The sequence below is a fragment of the Labrus bergylta genome, chromosome 24, assembly GCF_963930695.1.
Source record: "Labrus bergylta chromosome 24, fLabBer1.1, whole genome shotgun sequence".
In the NCBI taxonomy this organism is placed as follows: Eukaryota; Metazoa; Chordata; class Actinopteri; order Labriformes; family Labridae; genus Labrus; species Labrus bergylta.
In genome coordinates this window covers 5,148,573-5,172,004 of record NC_089218.1, presented here as the reverse complement: position 1 = coordinate 5,172,004, position 23,432 = coordinate 5,148,573, and the positions used below count along the sequence as shown (strand labels likewise).

Sequence of the window (23,432 nt, the reverse complement as noted above, 5' to 3'; positions counted from 1 at the left end):
AACAGTAGGATACCTCCCTAAGGGGGGGCCCATCTGACAACACTCCCTCTCACTTGAAAACCAACAAATTGCTAAGGAAAGTCACAGATGAAAAACGAAGAGGAATTATCCACCTGGGAGTGAAAAAAAGAAAGACAGAAAGAGGAGTAGGTGTTGGGACACTGGCAGACATAATGGTGATGAATGCTTGTTGGAGGCCCCCCCCCCCCCCCCCCCCCCCCCATGAATATTTGCCCCGGGCCCCAACGGACTCTGGATTTGTCCCTGCGAGCCAGAGTGCTTTTACTGAAGCCTCCTTGCTGAGTTTGATAATGCCACAATCTTGAAACACGCACACTGGGAGCTACTTCAGGATAATTGTGACATTTTACAGATGTTTTTTTTTCCTCTTCCCTTTATTTATTTTCGGAGCTGTGCGTGTTCAGAAGGGAAGTGTGAAATCTCGGCAAGTGGAAAACGCGTCTAGTCGCATCTCATCCCAAATCCCTGGAGCTGAAATATTTCCGACTGAAGTAGATTTTCTCCTAAAGCACTTATAAGTCATTATATTAGTCTATAAAGGAGTGACTTAAAAGTGAACACTTCTGTCTTTATCACGGACTCAGCTGACCTGTTAAATTGAATAAACTGAAGAAGGAAGTGACCCAAACCCTGATTTACATTTTCTATGTATATTTCCCACTGCCCCTCCCACCACTTAACCTACATGTCCTTGTATGCTGAAGTGGGTCCACATTACGCAGCAGCTGAGCTTTTATAAGACAGGTGGGGGGGGGGGAGAACGTCTCCCATTGAATTGCGCTTGAGCTTAAATTACCCCAGTTGTTCTGTAGAGTGTAAAGTGGCAAGAGTTGGCTCGGGGAGTTTGGTTGAATGCTACTGGCTGTCGCAAACATTATCATAATGTCAGTTAAAGCATGTAAGGAGGGCTCTTTTTCATGCAGTTTGTTCAAATTCAGTCAGTCTGGATACAGAAAAGGAAGGTCGAACGTCCTCCCAGCAGCTTCAGCATTGGTGGAAAAAGTCTTCCAAATGGCCTGAGTTCTGAGGCAGGGTCTTTGAAACTCTCTCCTCTCTTGTTAACAGGACAATTAAAATTCCGAGTTGTAAATGTGTGCCAATAAAGGTCAACGCCCAAATGCCCCCAGATCCCTCTCCTCTACGCTCCCAATACTCCTTTGAGGAGACAGCCCAGACAGAAGCCGACTAATGGCTCCCAAACAAACATTAGTCACATATTGGCTGGAAAAAAAATTGGATGGGCGGGGGGGCTTGTAAGTCTGGGCGGAAGACATGAAACATACAGCCATTTGGAGAACATGCAACATGCATCTTTAAATGTGTTGTTATGCCCAAGCAACAGTTAAATAAACAACAATATCATCAACGTAGAAAGATATAAAAACCAAGGCAAGCTGCAAATTTTAACTTTTGAAATATAGAAACGATGGTATCTTTGTGGATTTAATAACACGTTTTCCAATCGTACACACAAACGCATTCATTTCCACACTTACTGGAATATGTTGAACTGGTAATCCATCATTTTAACATCCCCCCATCTACAGTTATCATCGCATTAATTCATGTTCCCGTTGGCTGTTGAGTTTCAGAATTCTCTGAAAGCCGCCATTGACGTCTGATCAATATCAGAGAAACAGGGAGTGTAATCCACTCTGATGGATTTTTTTTACATGTTGGGCTTCTTTGCCTCTGCTACTATGAATGTAACCTCAGCTGAACCCTGTGATGGATTGCCTCACTGGACAGTAACTATCTGAGTCAAAGCCGCAGTAAATGAGAAATTAAACGTTTGTTGACATGCACCCAGAGCTGAGTATTTGGGGCTGTGTGCAGTCATCGAGTTGGGAATTTCAAACCAGCCGGATTCTCTGCACTCTGTTTTGAAGAAGTATGATATATGATGCAGTAAAAAAAACACAAAGATGCACCAACAAAACTGACAAAGAGCGTCTCCAAAAAGTTGTTGGATTCCCAAATGGTTATTTATGTTTCCATGTATTGCAAAGAATTAGAAATCAGGCTTTTTCCACATATGGTTTCTGTTTTCTAGCTGCATGTTGATCACTCAGTTCATCACTGCCCAATGTTGGATGGATTGAAATAGAATTTGGGGGACAATGGCGCTCATGTTGCTTAGCTTAGCAACACTTTTTCTTCACTAGGTCAACACTCGGGGTTCAGAGAGAGATTGCGACCGATAAATTGGCCAGCCGATAATATCGGCCGATATTAGTACATCCAGTGACTATCGGAAATGAAGCCTCAACTGGAATCTGTTTGAAGGCAACACATCCATTCAAGCTATTTTTTACCCCATCCTCGTTCCTCCTGTTTTCCTCCCTTTAGTATTTCTGTCTTAAAATATGAACAGAAAGTTGTGTTGCTATGTAACTCCTGCCGTCATGAAAGTTGCCTCCTGGATGAACTACCCCATGTGATTGATGCAGCACAAACTTGCAGTGTTGACACGAGGCGCCCCCCCCCCCCCTGCTTCCCCATGTTTGATCTGTTTCCAATCGACATACCTGGAATCCAAATATATGCACTCAGAAGACTCCTCTGGGTGCTTTGCTCTTTGGGTTGCCTTTGGTGTGTTTTCAATTCTTTTCTTCAAACTGATCAATGTCTCATAATTGTTTGCGCTTCAGATTAAATGCTTAACCTCACAACACAAAGCACACCAAGCTTTTCTGGGGAAAAAGCCTCTAATAATTAGGAACCCATCAAAACCGTATTTTTTTTGGCAGTAGACATTTCAGTGTTTGCTTGTGTAATTGAATTTGTGAGCTGATTAATCTTGACAATAAAAAGGAACAAGAAATATTGAAAGCGCTTGTACTTCCAACTTGGTGGCTCTGTGAGGATGTACTTTATTTTATCCGACCGAACAGCAAAGCAGTCTCGTGGAAATATGTGATGATCTTTACCTTTTATCACATCACGTTTTCTGTGTCTTTCAAACATAAATAAATGTTGGTTTATTTACGGCAGAAGTGAATTCTGAATGCAATCCAGGTGAACTCCAGTGTCAGTTTCCACTTCCTGCTCTGTGTGATGCCGCGGTGTCTATACACATCTCTGAAAATCCTCTTACTCCACACACACACACACACACACACACACACACACTGCATGCACAGTCGCACACGTCGCTGTCTCTCCTCTCATTTTCTCCCCCTATCTGTAATACACTCACATAAAATACTCATCCTTACTCACACACACACACACACACACACACACACACACACACACACACACACACACACACACACAGCGTGGATTTGTTTGCTCTGTGATGAGAGGGATTATGGGATAAAGGAGGCGAGGCCACGCCAGTTTAGTTCAGTTTGGACCCGAAAGCTTGCTCTCGGCTGCGGCACAATGACAAACGCAGATGAATGTGTGGAGATCTCTCACGCCGCGGCCTCTGATTGGGATTCCGAAGTGGCGGCGGAGGAGTTGTTTTTCTTTTCGGATGGCTGAGGATGAGCAGGAAAAAAACAAGCGTCTGGCTGGAGCGCGCGGACAGAATCTAGAGGAGCCGCGTTCAAAAAAAGTCAACGAGTGTTGGAATTTGCTCTGTCGGCTCAAAGGGATGACTTTGAATTTGCTTCTGGTGTTAATGGGAGCAGTAAAGTTCTGAGCAGAGCTTTTAGCGCACTTTTTAAATGAGGACACTTTGATTTTTCGCCACACTGCACGCTATGACATAACCGCCTGATGAATTCCACCCATCAGCAGCACGACATGGGGATCGATCAGCTGGACTATTACGGCGATGACGTCCTCATCTAGTACGCCTTCCCTTCTATTTTTAGAAACTTGTCATTCAGGCCCTTAATGTTAACGCACGAGAGCCTCACTTGCGATTATGTGACGTCTTGTGCACAATGTGCTGAGCAATGCAGAACACCAGTGTGTGAATTCCGTGCATCACAGAGCTGGGGGGGGGTCAGGACGGTGAAGTCGTCCTGGAGGTTTTACGGCAAGTGGGATGGGAATTTGCATTTTTCTGGCTTGATGATCTTTTTTTTTTATCGCAGGTGTGATGATAGTTATGGGAGATAAAGGAGGATGGTGTGCTGAATATTTATCACAGGGAGGACTTTCATTTATATTTCAGACTCCTACCTCCTCTCTCTATCTCACTCTCTAGTGCAGGAATGTCATTTCATCCATTCATGCATGCACTACATTTTGCAGAGCCACACACATGCATCCATTGATTGGCCATCTAGAGACTGCTGTTTGACTGTGCTTGATTGCACTAAGCAGTGCTATAAGCCACACACCGCGAGACAAGAAGTGTCTCTAATTGGACTACGAGGGGGGACTACGAGTGTACAAACCTGAACATTTTCACCCAAAGAGAGAAAGAAGGGCTTACAAATCCCCCTTTGATTCTTTTCTCTTCAAGGACTATGCTTGACAAAAGACAGATACAGGTGCTGCTGTGTCCCTAGCATACTGACCCAGAAGCTAATGTACTGATTCTTTCTGTTTCAGCCATAAGAACAAAATGTCCGGCTGGCCGCCCCCAGGCCCGGGCTCCTGGAGTGGCCTTCAGGGGCCTCCGTACAGCTGGGAAAGCATGAACAGCAGCAGGGAGGGACGGGACTGCCTCACCAGGTAAGTAGCACCAGCATGCTCAGGCTTAAAGCAGGTTGTGAAATAAAAGCGCAGTTAAGCTCACTACATTTGTGATCACGAACCATAGACTGTATAAACATGGACGTAGTCCCAGTGACGTCACCCATTGGTTTCTGAAGTGGACATTTGAAGCCCATCAATGGCGGTTGCCATATTGGAAATGCTGTCTCAAAGGTACTTTTGGCCCTCAACCTAGCAAAGGTGAGTGTGACCTTAAGCCTCCTGACACACAGCTAGAACAACCAGCTAACTGCCAATTGACCACCATCCCATGGTACTTTGTAGCCCGATATTGCTGTTGCTTATTTTGAATTTATTTTCTTACGTATATTTCCGTCTTTAAATTATTTTTGCCTGTCATATTTCTCGATTTCTTGTCCTCCTTTTCATTGTTATGTTTCCTCTTCCTGTGAGCTGTCACAAGTGAATGAACCCAATGGGGGCTTAATGAAGCTGAGCTAATCTGAGTTTATCCAAATTCTCTGTCCTTGGATTTTACCAAAGTTTTTGGTTTGCTGGTGCAAATAAACTTCCAAATGAAATAACGGAAACTTGTTTCTGACTGACGTCGGTCGTTTCCCAACTGGAAGGTCGAGGGCTTGATCCCCAGCTCCTGCAGCAATTTGTATGATGTGTCCTTGGGCATGATACTTAACCCCAAATTTCCCCCACTGCTTCGTCGGCGGTGAATGAATGGGATAAGTTATGACATGCAATCTGAAAGAGTCCTTTTACAATGTTTTAAAAAAGGGACACTCGTGTACCATTCTATCAAGTGTAAGTTTGAGATTTCATCCACATCAGCCATGTACAGTCTTGCAGTAAATGTGCTAATGCACGTTTTAAAGTTCTGCTGGTTCACATCTAGTTTTTAAATGTGTCTCTTCCCTGAATTTTAAATGTATCTTACCTGAAGAAAACATCCAGTCTTTTGTAAGAAGTGTTGTTGTGTCGATCTCTTCCTCAGTTGCACAAAAATGTAGCCATCGCTCAGCCAATTTTTGCATTCTCCCTGTGCGTGCAGGGCTGCTTGTTGTGAGTTTATTTGTCCTGCAGGTAGAAACATCCAGCAGGTAAACATGCATATCCTTTTTTGTTGGACTGCTATGATGGGCTCGGCATACAGAATGAAATGCACTATGACTCTGGCATCGTGTAGAATCTGAATCTGTCAGTATAAATAGGGTTGTTAGTCTTCAGTGATTTATTTTGACTGGCTTTTGTTGATTCCTGGCTTCATTTCTCATTCTAGCAGAACTTGAAATGAAATGTTGGCCGACTGAATGCCTGGGAACTTGAGTTAACTATCTGAAAATGTGTCCACTGTTAGTTTTAGAAATGTTGCCTTATTTTGATGAGCTCTGTTGCCCAGTCATCTTGCATTGACTCTTAGTGATTTGGAGAAGAAAATGCTGACGATTCAAGGCACTTAAGGCATGCATCCCTCTCCTCCTTATCCTCTTCATCCTTGCCACTCCCCCCTTTCCCCCTTCCCCCCCTTCCTCGCTTCCTCGCCATATGATGTGGAAGTCTAATATGACAAGGCAGACAGCTCTGGTTATGTGTCTTTGTTCTCAGAGAAAAGCTGCTGGCTTTACAGGAGGTGACACAGATCGAGTGTCACAATTGGATTTCTGCGAGACAGAAACGAGAAAGATAAAAGAGCGAAGAGTGAGTAAAGCCCATGATTGAGTTAACTACAGTGGACAGGTAGCTCTGCTGTCCGCTGCGAGACATGAGGTGGAAAGTTTGAGAATACTTCCCTCCACTCAAGTGTCTGACTTTTAAATCCCTGTGATCCATGAAGCTGGGTTGTTGTTGCAAGTAAAACCCGACCGATTTATCAGCCAGCCGATAATATCGGCCGATATGAGCATATCAAGTGACTATCAGTATCGGATTATTTTTAGTTGCAGTAGTCCAGGCAGGAGAAGTGTCAATACTAACATCTTGGCTCCCCTAGCTTCTCATGGTTTTGAAGTCATAGAAGTAATTTAAGCCCATTTTTGACCAAATGGCGCTAAAGGGAAAAACACATCCACTGGTCCAGACCGGACAAAGCAAAATGTTTTACAATGTGGTCACGTTTTTTCGCAAAGATCCTTCAAAATCCGTCATTGCCATCATTCTGTCTTTCTGTTTAATTCTGAACGTCTTCCGCAGGATCCAAATCAAAATCTCAGAATCTCAGTCTTAATGACACCCGTAGTTCCTTGTTTGTGCGATAGAAGTTCATGGTGCCGGGTAGCCAAGGTTAGCCCGTTTCTTTAAGCTTGTTATGTAACTCTAACATGCAACCCTTTGTCCTAGACTGAATTACATCTTTTTGACTTATGGTAATAATCCATTGAAGTCCTTTGAAGCTCCATAAAAATGTCATTTTAAAACCTGATCTTGGCAGTAATTAAACCAGACGAACAGAGGCCTCTATTTTCTTTGATTACATTTTCAGGTATAGTCTTCTGCCTTTTGTCTGTACTTCAGTGCTTTTACGATTAAATGACACAAGTCTGAAACATCCTTGTGAGTTGAATTTGTCCGCCTGCTATTCCCATTCACCCGCGAGAAGCTCCAATACCAGGATTTGACCTTTTAGTATTCAGCTTTCCACTGACCCCCTGACACCCTCTGCCCTCCTGTGGGGATTAAACTCCAGCGGCCCTGACAAGTACGATGAGCCTGCATATTGGAACATGCTTCATTACAGGCAGATTTAGTTTGAGGTTTTTCTGCGCCATATGCACACTACACATCATGTGTGCGAACGAGAGAGTGCGAAAGGGGAAATGCGATGGAAAGAGGGGCGGTCAAGAGATTGCGTTTGATCCTGGATTGGTTTTGAGATAGACAGTCGCAAGCCCAGACAGTTGAAACATGTTTTTGTTCATCAGGGCAGATTTAGGCAAAGCTGCAAATTTGAATATGTGTTGTAATGACTGCAGACAATTCAATATGCACAATCTGGAAACAACACTACTATATAGAATAATATCCAAATGGTTCTGCAAACAAATGATCCATGGCTATGTCAAGGTCAGGATGGATTACACAGGGATGCATTTGCTCCACTGCATAGATGAAGGTGCAATGGAGTTTAGCCAGGTAACAATAGACACTCAGTACTGAACTTAATGTGCAGAGAGGAAGCAATGGCTGCCAAGGGAGCCTTTTAAGCTGCGAAAGAGAGGAGGGCCTTGGAAATAAGAGACGGGGAGAGAGAATGCGTTAACCCCACTGAAAGCGTATCACCTCTTAATTAACAGGCACTCTGCATTCTCGGTGTCCCGGTCGAGACAGGCTCTGTGCGAGCGGGAAGCTTTCATTTAATGTGGGACATTTACATTTTATGTGGTGCTCTCATCCCGGATGACTTGCAGTAAGGCAAAGAAAAGGACAATTTCACCAATATTCAGACTTGTGACCACCTCTCACATACATTGGATGGCCCATAACTTTTTTTTTTTTTACAACTACTCGAAGCTCTTCTTTTTGTCATCAATGCGTTGGTTTGGAGATAATCCTTTCCATCAAGTCTGCCCCCTCTGTTGACTTCCACAAGTCCCGCTTGCCTTGACTTTCCACATTAAAGATGCATACTTTTGACTTGATTTAATGATCAGTAAACTTTTTATGTGAGTAAGCCTGCAGTCTTTTCTTTGAGGAAAATCGGTTCCTAATCACAAATCATGGGCCTTTCTCTGAGTGCAGGATCCTGTTCTCTGTTTTTTATTCGTGACTCTTAAGCATAAAAAAGTTGTACCAGAGAAGAAGCCCGAGCCAAGACTCGGATTTATACACAGCTGATTGAAGAGCCGCATTCAATCATACTAAGTGTAACCTTTCTTCACTGTGCTGAAATGTATTTCTACTGTCGGAATTGATGGAGTGATTGAATTGTAATGTGCTGTGGATCATTTTTTTTTGTCCAGAGACCCTCCTTTGACAAGAAGCAGGTTATCAGCAGCTACCATCAATGTCCTTCTTTTATTTCTGTTACTTCATGCAGATTTATGATGAGGGTAGTCATTTTCAAACTTGGTCACCATGTTCCTCTTCTCCTGTCTTCCAGCCAAGTGTCCACCAGCAGCTCCCTGGAGGAGGTTCACCTGGATGGGGTCCCTCCCGCCCCTCGTCTGATCGAGATGAGACGGGATCCAGTCCTGGGTTTCGGCTTTGTGGCGGGCAGTGAGAAACCGGTGGTGGTCCGCTCTGTCACTCCAGGTGGGCTTTAAGCGCTGCTGTCTGTAGCAGTGTCTATATATGTAGCTATATAATCTATGATGGACAACATGTCTACACCTCCTCCTGTTGTACAAAAGTGAAGTTGATGCAAGCTACCTGAGAATATTACATTTGCCGATAATTTAGCTAGCTAGAACAAGCTAACTGCGGCTATTTGGCACCTGCCTGACCAACAGAGAGCAGGCCAACTTCGCCCCGCTCTTCATCTCAAAACGCTCCTTAAGTTCCCGAAAAGCCCAAACCCATAGTTTGAGCTTTATCCGCTCGCCGTTCGGCCACACTAGGATTCTTTTTTTTTTTCCTCCCTTCGTTTCCGCTACGTCCACAAATTGTATCCACTCCCAAACTCACCCGCACGCTGTCATCGGCTGAGTGAAACACACCCACTTCCCCACCCGGGAAAATCTCGAGTCTAGCAAAACAAAGAAAAAAAACAACCACAAAAAAAATGTTTTGGCTTCCTTTTTGGGCAGCTGTCGTCTTGTCCATATTTATATACAGACTTTACAGGGAAATATTCTATTTCATGCAGGTTAAAAGGCACATCTGCTTAAAAAACAATATGCATTAATGTGGAACAAAAAGCCAAGAGTGCATGTTGAAGTGCTGCTGAGTGGGTCTGCGCTGATCAGTGACAGGTGCTGTAATGATTGTTTGAAAGGAAACCATGCAGTCTGCTGGCTTCTTCTCCAGCATGTGATTGCACATGCCTCCAGTATTGACCTCAGTGCGCGGGGGGGGGGGGGAACAAGCTAAATTAATGCTGTTCTTTATTGTTTGTTTTGGTCTGATTTCCAAATTGCTGCGCACACACATTTCTACACACACAACACACACAGTGATCAGGCGTCTCCATAATCAATCGTCTGTGAATCCCCGAGCAGACAGTTCGAGCTGATGAATATTCTATTCAGAGTCACCGGCCGAGGAAATGAATAGATGTGCTCGGCAGATTTATCAACACTAACACTAGTTACATGTAGCAGGAGATGTGCACACAACACAAAGGACACATTTATAGAATATGTTTAGCGGTGTCTGTAATGATTCATTCACAGACAATCTAAGCAACCTGTTTTTACTGCAGTGTCATCAACTACAACTACAGCCTGTTTGCATGTGTGTGTGTGTGTGTGTGTGTGTGTGTAGGTGGTCCATCAGAGGGGAAGCTGCTGCCAGGTGATGAGATCATCCTGATCAACGATGAGCCCGTCAGCTCGGCCCAGAGAGAGCGAGTCATCGACCTCGTGAGGTGATGACAAAATTATTTTTGAATTTCGAACAATCGCTCAACAGTTTTCTCATTTTAAGCCACTGCTGGGGTTTAAAGTATGTCATCCCCTTGGGGCCCCCCAAGGGTCTTGTTGACAAGCAGCACCTCTGCTATACAGAGGGGGTCGAAAGGTCACAGGGGCGTAAATGTGGCGGCTTGAAACCGCCGTCTGAATTGGGATAACGTCACAATGAAACCAAGTCTTCATCATTAACTTGCTAATTTTTCAATTCATATCCATGATTTTACCAAAACTCATTTTAATGAGTGTGAGTCATGCTTCACTCCCGTATGCGTAATGCTACGTCAACACAGCTGTGAAGATTTCAATGCACACAGATTAGTTTTTTTTCTTGAAATACTGTCATATCCTCTAAACGAGAAACTAATGAGTGTGTATCTGTGTGTGTGTGTTTTTACTGCATCTTCTTGTAAGTGCTGATTGCCAGAGGCATCTCGTTTCATTTCAGCCGAGCTAATCAAGTTCCCGCTTTTTTTTTTTTTTTTCTTTTTTTTAATGATCTGCCACTGATTATTGTTTTCTGATGATTCTGATGACTCTTTGTTGGTCTTTCCTCGCTTCAGGAGCTGCAAAGAATCCATCGTGTTGACTGTCATCCAACCGTATCCTGTGAGTACGGAAGCCTGTGAGGGCCTGTAAAATAAAAAACTCCACTTATCATCCCATTTATTCAAAACACAGGCAGATTTTTTTTTTTTTTTTGGTATCTTTGCTCAAATAATTCACAATTTCTTCAGCGTTAGAAACAAGATGTAGATCTCTTATTTAAGGGTTTTATTGTGAAAATGTGTGTGTAAATATCGAAAAAAAGGACTGGATCAAGGACTGGATCCTCTGCACATTGGGCGTGCGACATAACCGCAAAGCTATCCAGGCGCCTCAGGGTTGAATTTCTCCTCACCAAATTAGTTTCCCTGAGTTTTAAGGAATGTTTGGTTGCAGTGATGATATCGTATTGCTCTTCCATTTGTGCTAGAATGTGTAATATTCATGATGGTCCTTTTTCTCTCTACCTCCATCTGTCTGTCGCTTTCTTTCTCTCTCTCTCTCTCTCTCTCTTTCTCTCTCTCTCTCTTTCTGGCTGTTCCTCTTCTTGGACGGCTGCCTTTCTTAGTCCCCTAAATCAGCGTTCATCAGCGCAGCCAAAAAAGCCATGCTCAAGTCCAATCCGGTCAAAGTGCGCTTTGCAGAGGAGGTCATTATAAACGGCCAGGTTCCAGTGAGTTACACACACACACACACACACACACACACACACACACATACACACACACACACTTACATATGACCTATATAGGCGGTGCCAGATGGCTGTCACTTCTCCACACAACATGACAGGAAGGACAACAATGGAAATGTTTAAACTCTTTCTCTTCTGTTTCAGTGAACACAACATTCATCATGTTTTTTTCTTCTTCTTCTTTTTTTTTTTCCAGAACCCGGTGAAGGACAACTCTCTTCTGTTCATGCCAAATGTCCTCAAGGTCTACCTGGAGAACGGGCAGACCAAGTCTTTTCGCTTCGACAGCAGTACCTCTATCAAGGTGTGTGTGTGTGTGTGTGTGTACCCTGAAGGCACGCTCGTCAAAGTTAGCCGTCTGCGCTGCATCTATAATTACAAAGGGATAAATTCATTTAGACTGCAAATTACCGTATCTCGAGGCGCACACACACACACACACACACACACACACACACACCATGAAATTCTATCACTTTTTGATTTCCATTTATATGAGCACGTCGTTTATTCAGGCGAGGAGCTGTTTTTTTTTTCTTCTTCTCCTTCTCTCCAGCGTGCAGTTAAAGAAGGAAGAGAGCACAGTCACTGTCTTTTTTTTCCGCTTTACAGTGACGATAACTTAACAAGTGTTGAGCTGATAAATCGTGTGAAGTTAATCTGAACCTTTAGAGGGCGGGAGAGAGTCAAAACATGATACGTGAGGAGTGTACTTACCTCCCTGCTTTGCTCTTAGTATAAAATGTAATCGAGTATGTTTATAGTTGATGCTGTGCTAACTTACTTCATCCATATCTTCATCATGCTAATTGCTAAGCTAATGTTGGATCGTTTATACCAATTGACATTTTTTTTGCCGTCTCTCCTTGTTCATAAAGAAAAAGACTTAGTGACCGGTAAATGATTGCAACTCCAACTTGCCTTCGCCGCATCACTCTCGTCTTGATACGCCAATCAGATGTCCTTATATGGAGCGATGGGGGCGCGGCATGCCTCTCAATTTAGAACGACTCGGATTCACTGGCTTCACGCGAGGTGGTGGGAATTCAATTTTGTCACGACTCCCTTTGTGATTTTTAGACTTCTATTCTGAAAATATAGCGCTCAAAGGAAACAGAAGAGCATCGCAGAGCTGGAAAATAACTTGACAGATGGTGGTGAGAAAAAACTCGAAGAGGAGGGCAAACATTCTCCTTGGAACAATGTTTAGCTTTTTTATTTGTGCAGTTTAAATCTGCAGTTTGTGTTGTTCTGATGAAGTCATTCATGTTGGTGTGTTTACTCCAGGACGTGATCCTGACCCTGCAGGAGAAGCTGTCGATCAAATGCATTGAGCACTTCTCCCTGGTGCTGGAGCAGAGGGAGGAAGGCTCCGGAAGCAAACTGCTTCTCCTGCACGAACAGGAGATGCTAACTCAGGTGAGGACCCCCCCTCACCCCCCTCCTCCGTTTCCTCATCTCCTTGCACAAAATCTTGCAAACACGCATTCCTGCTCAGTATTCAAGCAGCATGTGGACCCCATCGCCATTTATCAGTCGCAGCACAGCAGGGGCGACAGCTCGCATTACACCTATTCTCCTCCACACACACACACACACACACCTGAACGCCACACACACCATTCTAATGAGGTTTGCAGGATCACAAGAGGACGGTTTTAATATTCACGCCAGGCGCTTGAGATGTGGGGATCAGCGCGTGGCACACACTGTGTCAGATGAGTGTTGACACGCTTTATAAAACATATTCTCTACTGCAGCACACACCAGCGTCACAGTCGGTAACAGGTGCGTAAGAGAAGACGCAGAAAACACACTCCGTCTCCTTTTCGGCGCTTGCTAATGAAATGATTTAGAATCGATATTTAAAGGATGATGCCGATATTTTGGCATCACCGTAAGCGAGCTTTTTTTTTTGCTTCTTCTGGGTACCACTGCTGAATTCAAGGTTACAAAGTAATAAAAATCAGATTTGGAATGCATGACTTTCTTTTATTTATTTATGTGTGCGTACTCGTTAATATTTCACCATGCCTCAATGCAGTTGTGTTTCAAAGTTTCAAACGAATGCCTCTTTTTCACTTCTCTTCCTTTAAACTTCTGCTCGTACAAATTCTATTAACCAGCCAACCAATTGGCTTATCCTGCTGCTTCTGCTTTTCATCCACGTTTCCTCCTTTGAAAACTAGTGCTTTACTTTTAGTATTCATATGTAGGGCCCGACTGATTTGTGACCTTTTGGGCCGATACCGATATCAGGGAAGAAAAAAAAATCAGATACCGATATATCGGCCGATATCTTTCTCTATGTTTGATCTGTAGATATAGAGAGATATAGATACACACATTTAATGCATTGATCCCTCAAATTCAGTTTTCAAAATCTTCTGTAAATAATGAAGACAAAAGGAAAGTAACTGCACATGTGCGCTTGACACTCTGGAGGGTGATAATGCTTGTTGTAATACATATAGCGCCCTCTGCTGGGGAAAGAGAACCGCTAGTTTCATACAATGAAACTCAAATAAAATGCTTTTCGTCTGGTTAATAAATCTAGTACGAGATAAAATAAGCTGATGCCAATAGTTACTTGATATGATAATCTCGGCCGATATTATCGGCTGGCAGATTTATCGGTCGGGCTCTATTTGAATGCCTTCTCCTCCAGTCTAACTACTATCGCTAATGTTAATGCTATTGGCAGATACTTCTTCTCTTTTGCTTCTGTGGCTACTATCTCCTCAGATAGATCACTTTATATACTGTCTTTATTAACTGGAGCGTCTTCAGCCATACCTTTATTTAACAGACACCGATCATAGTTTGTTCCGTCACTTTCTTTCTCTTAATCTCAGCATGCGTCAACACCTTCTCTCTTCATCTGTCACCTTGCAATCGATTCCCTTTCTTCCCTCTTTCCCTTCCCTTTTTCTCTTGTTCTCCCTCCCTCCCTGCCTGCCTCTTGTGTCCCCAGGTGACTCAGAGGCCCGGCTGTGACAAGATGAAGTGTTTCTTCAGAGTCAGCTTCGTGCCCCGGGACCCCGTGGAGCTGCTGCGGAGAGACGCCGTGGCGTTTGAATACCTCTATGTACAGGTGAGCAGACAGGAAGTCCTCAGACTAACTCTGTCGGTCACTCAGAAGGATACAGAGTGAGTCCTGTTCACTCCTCCGATAAACCCACTCTTACTACTTCCCAGTGGGCCTTCTTCAATAATTAGCTTAGTGGAACAGCCTGCGAGAAGCAAAGCTAATCATCTTCTCCTGTCAGGGTTCACTGTTTTGTGCTTGCGAGTCTTTCGTAAGTGACAGGAAGCCGCCTCCCTTTAAAGGAGTCAAAGTCACAAAGGCTGTGAACAACTTATCATAGCTCAGTGGGGGAAAAAAATGGCTGCCACAATTCCTCGACGCCGCTTCAGACAGCTCACAGAACTGACACGGGGACTCTTCTTTCATGCCGTCTTCTTTCACTCGTCCTCGCAGAGCTGTAACGATGTGGTCTTGGAGCGGTTCGGCCCCGAGCTGAAGTACGACGCTGCGCTGCGATTGGCCGCCCTGCAGATGTACATCCTCACCATGACGACCAGGCAGAGTCAGAAGGTGTCACTCAAATACATCCAGTAAGTATAAATGTATCTTACTGTAAGCAGTTCAGGGTTTTTTTTTCACACTGCAGATATGATCTGTGATGTTGGTCCGAAGTGCAGCCGAGACCAATAGACCATTTTTCCACAGCGCCCATTTTTCTGTCACGTTACACACAGGCTGGAATGTTTCCATGATCCAATTGATGACTTTTTCAGTACTTACCTCCAACTGACATGGCGGAGGACCAGAAAGAAATGGAGCTTTTTTTTACAGAGAGTATTTCTTTGGAGGTTACGGAGGTTACAGTCAGCGTTAGAATCCGGCCTGTGGAGAATTGCCCATGCTACAAAGTGGACTTGCCTCCCTGCTCTAGAGTCTTAATAGATATTCCTAGAGTGCAAACAAACTTTGCTTGTGGACCATATTCTGTGCCATTTCCACAGGAAGTGTTCTGTAACTGACAGCTTGTCTCAGAGTAAACGGCGGCCAATTTCTCGCTATTGACTGCAAAGCACTCCACTTCACTCCAGAGCTGGTGAAAGCACCTTTTTTTTGTTGTTTGAGAGGTTTTTGTTCGACCTGAAATCAATCTCCCCTTCTACAGAAAGGAGTGGGGTCTGCCGCTGTTCCTGCCTCCCGTCGTGCTGTCCAGCATGAAAGAGAAGAACATCAAGAAAGCTCTGACGCACATCCTCAAAACCAACCAGAACCTCGTGCCTCCGGGGAAAAAAGTAAGCGGCTCTCTTTGTCTTTCCTTGCCCTTGTTAATAAACTTCTGACACACACATGCGCACAAACACGCTGCCTTGTCTGTGTTCTGATGCAATATCCCAAAATAGCATCGCCGCCGTGCACAACCTTGTAAAGGTTCTCACCCTTGTCAACCTAAGACCCTTCTTCAAGCGAGGCCTTGAATGCTAATGAGGATAACGGACTAAACGGCTTGTCAAAGTGTTTGCATAACAAGAGATTGTTATTCACACACAAACATGTTCCGGTCGCACACTGTTGACCTGACGTCAGGTGAACTTTTTCAGCTCTTTCTGCTGAAGTTTCAGATGATCAGTACTCAGTACCACCCTGATGGTCACCTCGCACCATCAGGGTGGACAGCTGAAGAGAGACAGGAAGTGTTGTGAGGAGCGAGCAGGGGAAGACATACAGCAAAGGTGTGTCATAACCGTGAGGCTATCCGCACCAGGTCCAAGTTATTGAAGCTGAACATTTGGGCTCCATTTATCATCATCACCTGGCAGATTAGCATCCCTCCATGTCTGACAGAACAGAACAGCTGCATGCAGTCGAGAAGATATCACTCAGCTGAAATAATACTGAGCACGATATTCATAAAAGACAAGGTGATTTTTTTCAAGCAAAGATGAGGTTAGACGTTTCATTAGCCTTTCGTTTCCGAGGCTGATGCTGAGGTGAAATATCACAGGAGCATACTGAGAACTAGCCGCACTCTTTACTTTGTTTCTCCAACACTAATATGTGTCCCTAATTATGAGAAAAGTCCATCCTCTCCGTCTTTAGCCAAGACGCACCTTCCGTTCCAAATGGATTGCAAGTACTTTCACATCCTGACATGAGAAGACAAATGCGTCCGTGCAGGCTGCAGGCTGAAGGCTGAAGTGAAATCGTTTGGAATGCTTTCTGATTGCATTTCCCTTCTCTCTCCACGCAGCTGACCGCTTTGCAGGCCAAGGTGCATTACCTGAGGTACCTCAGTGAGCTCAGACTGTACGGAGGGAGGGAGTTCAAGTCCATACTGTTGGTAAGAAATAATCAGGACGAGGACGAAAAGAGGCACCACTTTCTTTTGAGTATACTGAAGTCGTTTTTTTTAACTTTCATGTGCATTCCCACAACTCTGTCCAGCAAGGGGAGAAGCAGACGGACGTGACCCTGTTAGTGGGTCCACGTTATGGCATCAGTCATGTCATCAACGCCCGGACCAACCTCGTGGCCCTGCTGGCTGATTTCAGCCACGTCAACCGCATCGAGATCCTCACCGAGGACGAGACCAACGTCCGACTGGAGCTGCATGTCCTGGACGTCAGGGTGAGCAAGCATTTTTTTACTCTTCACATGTCTGCCGTTCTTATTTTTTTTTGGGGGGGGGGTTTAATCTCCCTCTTCTTCTTGTTTTTCTTCCTCTCTTTCTATTTTGTCACAGCCCATCACGCTCATCATGGATTCCAGTGATGCAATGAACCTGGCCTGTTTAACAGCAGGCTACTATCGCCTCCTGGTGGACGCAAGGAGATCCATCTTCAGCGTGCCACACAGTAACAGCTCTGGAGGGGAGGATCCAAGTAAGTTGTGTGTGTGTGTGTGTGTGTGTGTGTGTGTGTGTGTGTGTGTGTGTGTGTGTGTGTGTGTGTGTGTGTGTGTGTGTGTGTGTGTGTGTGTGTGTGTGTGTGTGTGTGTGTGTGTGTGTGTGTGTGTGTGTGTGTGTGTGTGTGTGTGTGTGTGTGTGTGTGTGTGTGTGTGTGTGTGTGGGCTAGATGTATGCACTGGAAATAGTGATGAAAGCATAGAATAAATCCACTCAGTGTAGAAGAAAAGCTGGATTATATTGCTTAAAAATTGATGTAGCATGAAACCTCAAACGGCTTGATGTAGAGCACTCCAAAGTTGTCAAAGTTTCATCAGCTTAAATATGTAAAACCTGTAAAGTAATGAGCGTGTGTTGCTGCCGTGTGCAGGTCAGGATCGTGTCCTGGAATGGCCGTACAGCACGTCTTTGGGCTACAACGAGGAGCCGATCCAGGGAGAGGTCTACAACAGGGACGCCCGATATTCCGACAACGGGCAGAGAGAGAACAGCGTCTCTCCGTATTTCCACGAGCCCCAAAACCCCGACAGAGACCTTCGGGAGAGGAGGAGTCCTGTGCCGCCTCCTCTTCCGCCCGCCACCAGACACAGAACTCAAGACTCGCCTCGGAGCGCCAAAGTGTCGTTTATTTTCGGGGGGGACCCGCCCTTGAACAAGCCGAAGAACTCGGGCTATGAAAGACTGTTGGAGAGCCCCGAGGAGCCCGAACACAGGCAGCCCTACATGCACAATCATTCAGACTTCCGGGGTCAGGACAGGGTGCCGTTTCAGTTCAGCGGGCTGACTCACGTCTACAGTAACATTATAAGCGAAGAAGGGGCTGAGGAGCCGGTGCTGAGGGATTTATTTTATAGGGACACGACGGATGACGCGGAGGACGACGACGACGCGTCCTGCGAGGAAGACTCCACGGGGGGGACGCCTGTCGGTGACGAGAGAGGAGGCGGCGGTGAAAATGGCGGCGACCAAGGAGGAGGCCTGGCAACGGCGGCCGGCAAGGCCACCTTCCTGAAAATGTCGGGTTCCACCGATGACATCATCGACCTCACAGCGCTGCCTCCCCCTGAGGGAGACGACGGCGTGGACGAGGACGAGGACGACACGCTGCTGCAGACCCTCAACCTCGCGATTGCGGCGCCACCGCCGGGCTTTCGGGACAGTTCGGATGAGGACGCGGTGCCCGAGGGGAGGCCGCTGAGCACGCACGGGAACGACGACATCCCGGTGTCGTTGATCGACGCCGTTCCAACCGATGGGGAGGGGGAGGAGAGCGGAGGAGGGGAGAGGCGGCTGGAGAATGCGGTCATGCATACACTGCAGGCACTCGAGGCTTTGTCCGTGTCTGAGCAGAGGCCGCCACCGCCACCGCCACCCAACAGTAATAATCAAGGTTCGTTCAATATCAGTGCAATGACAGAAAATGTGTTATTTTAATTAAACTGTTGATGATTTTAATCTTTACTTTGTATCTCTTATCTTCTAGGTGCCTACGCATCCCAAGGCTTCAGCCCAGAGTCGTCCTCTGATTCTGGCAACGAGACCAACTCCTCAGAGATGACGGAAATCTGCGAACTTGCTGCTACCCACCGGCTCAGCGAGAGCCACATGCGTCTTCTGGTCGCCACGAGGGAAGGCTACCAACCTTTGCTCGAGGAGAAGACGGAATTTCCTGTCTCGCCCAGCACGACGGGAACGATACAGAAGAAACCCCGCAGTCCAACGCGGCACCTTCAGCCTCCGGCGGTACCTCCAAGGCGGAGCCCCCTGTTGGACACGTCCACATCTGGACAAGCAGGCTCGGACGTCAGGGCCCACGCGAACCTCTCGTCCACTCTCCAGCGGCCGAGTTCAACCACGCCGGGAGGCAAGCATCATAAGAAGTCTGCGGACTCCAGTGGGAAGTACAACACCTTCAGCACGAGAGACGGGTATAGAGGTGAGGGTAGCGGCATCCGCGGCCGCCTTGACATGGACCAGCGCACTTCATTCTGTGAGCGAGGCGAGAGTCAGAGGAGACAAATTTCTTTTTTGGAAGAAGACTCTGCGGCGGCGGGCCATGGGATGAACAGCCATCCCCACGACCATCACAGAAACCCTCGCCCTTGCTCCTCTACCTCTGACCGCCTGTTAGATGTGGTCAACATGGGGGATGGTCACGTGGATAATGGCGCTGCGGGTGCTGATCAAGATGAACGTTTGGTTGTGGCGTCGTTGTTATCCCCGACGAAAAAGCCCAGAACAGGCGGGTCCGAGCAGGGATCCGACACACAAAGTGACCACCCGCCCATGTCTAGACAACAGAGTGTTGCACGGTTGTGTGAGTACCATCTCGCAAAACGGATTTCAAACTTGCAAGGGGAGGCCCACAGCTCCCTGCAGGGTTCTTTGTGCTCGTCGCTGGATGCTGGCGGCAGCACAAACAGTAGCGCGTGTGCCACCCCAACTGACTCCCCGCTGGGCCCCGGTCCATTTGAATCAAAACACCACCACTTGCAAAGGCACCCACTTTCTAGTTCCTCCTCGTCGTTACTCAGGGTGCTAAACTATGATGACAACAAACCTCGTGGCAACCCTGGTCAGAGCGCTCAGGGAAAGGACCCCCACCCTCACGCTGACCCTGCCCTCCTCCGGAAAATGCTGCCCAACATTCACGCTCCAGCCGAACCGGCCCGACCCTCGTCTGCAACGCCGTCAAAGCATAAAGAATCGACAGGAACTGGAAGCAAGAGGGCCCATAATGATCTGCATGCCAAACAACAGGCCCACTTGAAAGGCCTGAATCAGAAGGAAGGCAGCGAGGCCTACAGGCAGCTGATTAACTATCTAACAGTCAGCCAGATGCATCAGGGTGGGAAGCTGCACAGTGCAGGCATGGGAGCAGCTGTGAAAAAGGACACCAGGCGTTTTATCACAAGCAACCCGCAGCTTGTTGAAATGGTTAAGAACAGGGGGAACACCATAGCTCGCTGCCCGTGTATGCCTTCCTCCATATCATCCCCGTTTCTTAGTCCAAATGTAGTCCCCCCTAATGCGTCAGCCCCCATGCAGCTGGCAAATAAAAGTCAGCGCTCATACCATTCAGCCACTCTGCCTGCCAAACTTAAGAGAAGCCCCGAGATGCATTCTCAGATGCTGAACGACAATCTAGATTACAGGTCGAGTACTTCGGAGAGAAGAAGCTCGTTTTCTGGCCTGGAAAGTGAACTAGAGAGGAGTGGTATGGACCCAGAGCAGTTCCTTTCGATGTATAAAAGAGAGGGCTGCATGAGCCCGGAGGGGCGATTCATTACAGGTGGGAACCATGAGGACGGGGGCAACCCTAACCGTCATCCGCCTAGGTCCAGAAGCCAACCGAGTGGCACCACAGACGACTGGTTCAGATCAGAACCGAGAGCTAAGCATGCCGTCCGTCAGTCTTCACATCAACGCCCCAGTGATTCCCTCTGTTTCTCTGCCGCCCCCAGTGTGAGCGGTCAACAATTAGACTTCAACACCTTCTCTTTAGGAAGGGGAGACCATCCTTCAGCTTTTATCAGGCAGACGTCAACCGGTCCAAGGGCTTGCATAACTTCTCCATCTCGCAACCCACAATCCCCACCTCCTCCTCCACCTCCCCCACCACCACCACCACCGCCACCACCACCACCGCCTTCTTCTCTGTTGCCCCTTCCTGTGCAGGCCAACACGAGCTCCAGCAACTCGGGATGCCAACAGAATTCCATCCATACCATGCAGTTCCACCCTAGCCAGAACCACATTCAAGCTTTGACCCCGACCCCTCAGACAGATTCTCTGGGCAACAGCCTGCAACGGGGTCGGGAGCTCAAACGGAGCTCCAGCAATGTGACGGCGTGTTCCAACAGCGTGGAAGTTATGTTCGATAAGCCCACTCGAAGCAGGAGCCAGCAGCCCTTGTCACCATCTGTGCCGCAGCAAGGCGAGACAAAAGTCCAGCGAAGGCCGACGAGAAAGCGGCTCTCCAAGAGCTACTCCCAAGGCTCCGTGTCTTCCCACACCTCGTGCTGGAGTACAGGCAGCAGGTTGGACTGCCGGAGGGCTTCTGTTGCGTTTCCATTGCAGAAAGACGGGAAACACATAAAGGGCTCTCAGAAACTGGACACCAGCCCCTGGCGATGCAACGGACCTTTCAGCTACTGTTTCTTCAAACGCAAGAGTGAGGGCGAGGAGGAAGACGTCGAGTGGGAGAAACCAAGACGAAGCCGCAAGGGGAGTGACATCAATGCAAACGACAATGCTGCCGCCATGTTCCCATGTGGCTCGGCGGTGGATGCAGCCGGGGAGCAGCTGTACGGGGAGGTCCTCAACAACATGAGCTTCAGCGACCGCCTTGCACGGATCAACGCGCTCAAGGACCGCATGTACGGCTTCCCTTCCGGCTTCACCGATGTCCGCCGCGACGCCAGTGAACTCATCGCGCTGGTGAGGTCGAGCATAGGCCGCTGTGACCGCGGCGCCCAGATCCCTCTGCAGGACGTGGCCCAGTACAAGCAGCTGCTCTCCGTGGAGTCGAAAGAATTGGGCCGGGCGTGCCGGCGGATGGCACAAGCCCACGGCACGCCGGAGGAGATGTTGCTGGCTGTGACTTGTAGTTTCCAGGTGCTGTGCTGCCTCTGCGAAGCCTGCATGTGTCTGGTCCGAGGGCTCGGCGCTTCAGCCTCGCACCAGCAGAGAGAGGTCGTGGCTAAGGTCGACGAGGTCGTCATGAACTATATATGTTTGCTCAAAGCGGCCGAGACGGCGACAGTGGGAGCGCCTGGGGAGCACAGCGTGAAAGCCCTGGTCCGCCACTCCAGCACCATGTCGGCCATTGCTAACGCACTCACCCGCTCCCTTAAAACGCTGCTTAGCAAGTAGAGGCTACTCCTTATGCTTTATAGTGTGGCCTAAGCAGTCAGCAGATGTCTGTGTTTAAGCATCTAGAGTCTGATGTGTTTCACATAGGGTCTGGAGGGTCTCCATATCAGTATAAATAAAGTTGCATCGAGACATTCAACGGAGGAAGATGCTTAAATTTAGCCCAGTCTGACTACACTTGCTTTTTCTGTTGACAATATGTAATGTATATTTACAAAGCCATACTGTCGCAGACCTTTGTTTCATGATATGTACCCAATAGATACCCTCCTACCTGTGCATTATGTAACTTATTTAAAAGATGTATATAATGTATATATACAGTATACACTATTATTTGCTGTAGCAGTTTTAAGAAGCCAGTGAGCATTCAGCTGAGTTCACACTCGACTCTGGAGTGTTTTCACTTTCAGTTTTAACAGTTCATAAAGTGCAGTTTGACTAAAGATATTTATTATGATCACTCTTCAAAATCAACCTGGAGACATGTGTGCGCTAATGTGTCACAGTCGGTCAGGTGTGGAAAATGTTGCTATGATTTTATTCACATAATAATTGTTGGTTTGTATGTCTGAGTGAGTGTTTCAAAGGTTAACCTCTGCTGCATTATTATGCAGGTTTCATTTTGTGTGCAATGCTTGAGGGGGATATTGTTAGGAATGACACGTAGACAACACAGAGACACTGACATTTTAAATCGCTTCTTCCCCTTTTTTTTTTTGTTGCAAAGATGATTTCCAGAATGGTAAATTATAAGCTCTTCACCAATCACTGAATATTTGAAAATTATAGCTACAATTTATAAAGAACTATTTCAGATTGACCACTGTGTAAATTCTAATTGTTTGAACTATTTGTGTTTTATTATCATCTTGTTTTTTTTTGTTTTTTTGGGGGGGGAAGGTGGTGGTGGTGGTGGGGGTCATTTCTGTGCTTAAATGATTTTATGATTTCACACAATGTTTTGAAGATGCAGTTGTGTCTCTTGGCAAGAAATTGTTTTTTTTCAATATTCCACCAATCTATTAAAAAAAAACACATTTTACAAATACTTGATGGACTCTTGCCTCGTGTCTTGATTTGTGTGGTTGGAACAGCTCATGAGTTCAATGTTTTTGTATGAAATGACTCAATCAGTAATAATACAGACACATTTGCATATGAGGCTTTTAACAT

The 23,432-nt window shown here is 46.4% G+C and overlaps 1 protein-coding gene across 4 annotated transcripts in view; it reads left to right on the top strand.

Annotated features, from left to right (window-relative positions):
* The window catches only part of LOC109995101 (FERM and PDZ domain-containing protein 4-like), a 55,462-nt gene extending 32,155 nt beyond the window's left edge, over positions 1-23,307 (top strand). For 3 of the 4 annotated variants that reach the window (XM_065951995.1, XM_020648705.3, XM_065951996.1), the window contains exons 2-16: positions 4,534-4,656; positions 8,747-8,898; positions 10,069-10,171; positions 10,778-10,823; positions 11,329-11,433; positions 11,651-11,758; positions 12,742-12,873; positions 14,429-14,548; positions 14,936-15,072; positions 15,645-15,771; positions 16,728-16,817; positions 16,922-17,104; positions 17,220-17,358; positions 17,752-18,771; positions 18,865-23,307. In XM_065951995.1, coding sequence (XP_065808067.1) covers positions 4,534-4,656; positions 8,747-8,898; positions 10,069-10,171; positions 10,778-10,823; positions 11,329-11,433; positions 11,651-11,758; positions 12,742-12,873; positions 14,429-14,548; positions 14,936-15,072; positions 15,645-15,771; positions 16,728-16,817; positions 16,922-17,104; positions 17,220-17,358; positions 17,752-18,771; positions 18,865-22,256 — 5,977 coding nt within the window. In that variant the 3' untranslated portion in view covers positions 22,257-23,307. Of the gene's footprint in view, positions 1-3,313; positions 3,822-4,533; positions 4,657-8,746; positions 8,899-10,068; positions 10,172-10,777; positions 10,824-11,328; positions 11,434-11,650; positions 11,759-12,741; positions 12,874-14,428; positions 14,549-14,935; positions 15,073-15,644; positions 15,772-16,727; positions 16,818-16,921; positions 17,105-17,219; positions 17,359-17,751; positions 18,772-18,864 lie in introns of those variants that run through there. The other variant, XM_065951994.1, reaches the window with a different exon arrangement.
* The last annotated feature ends 125 nt before the right edge of the window (positions 23,308-23,432 follow it).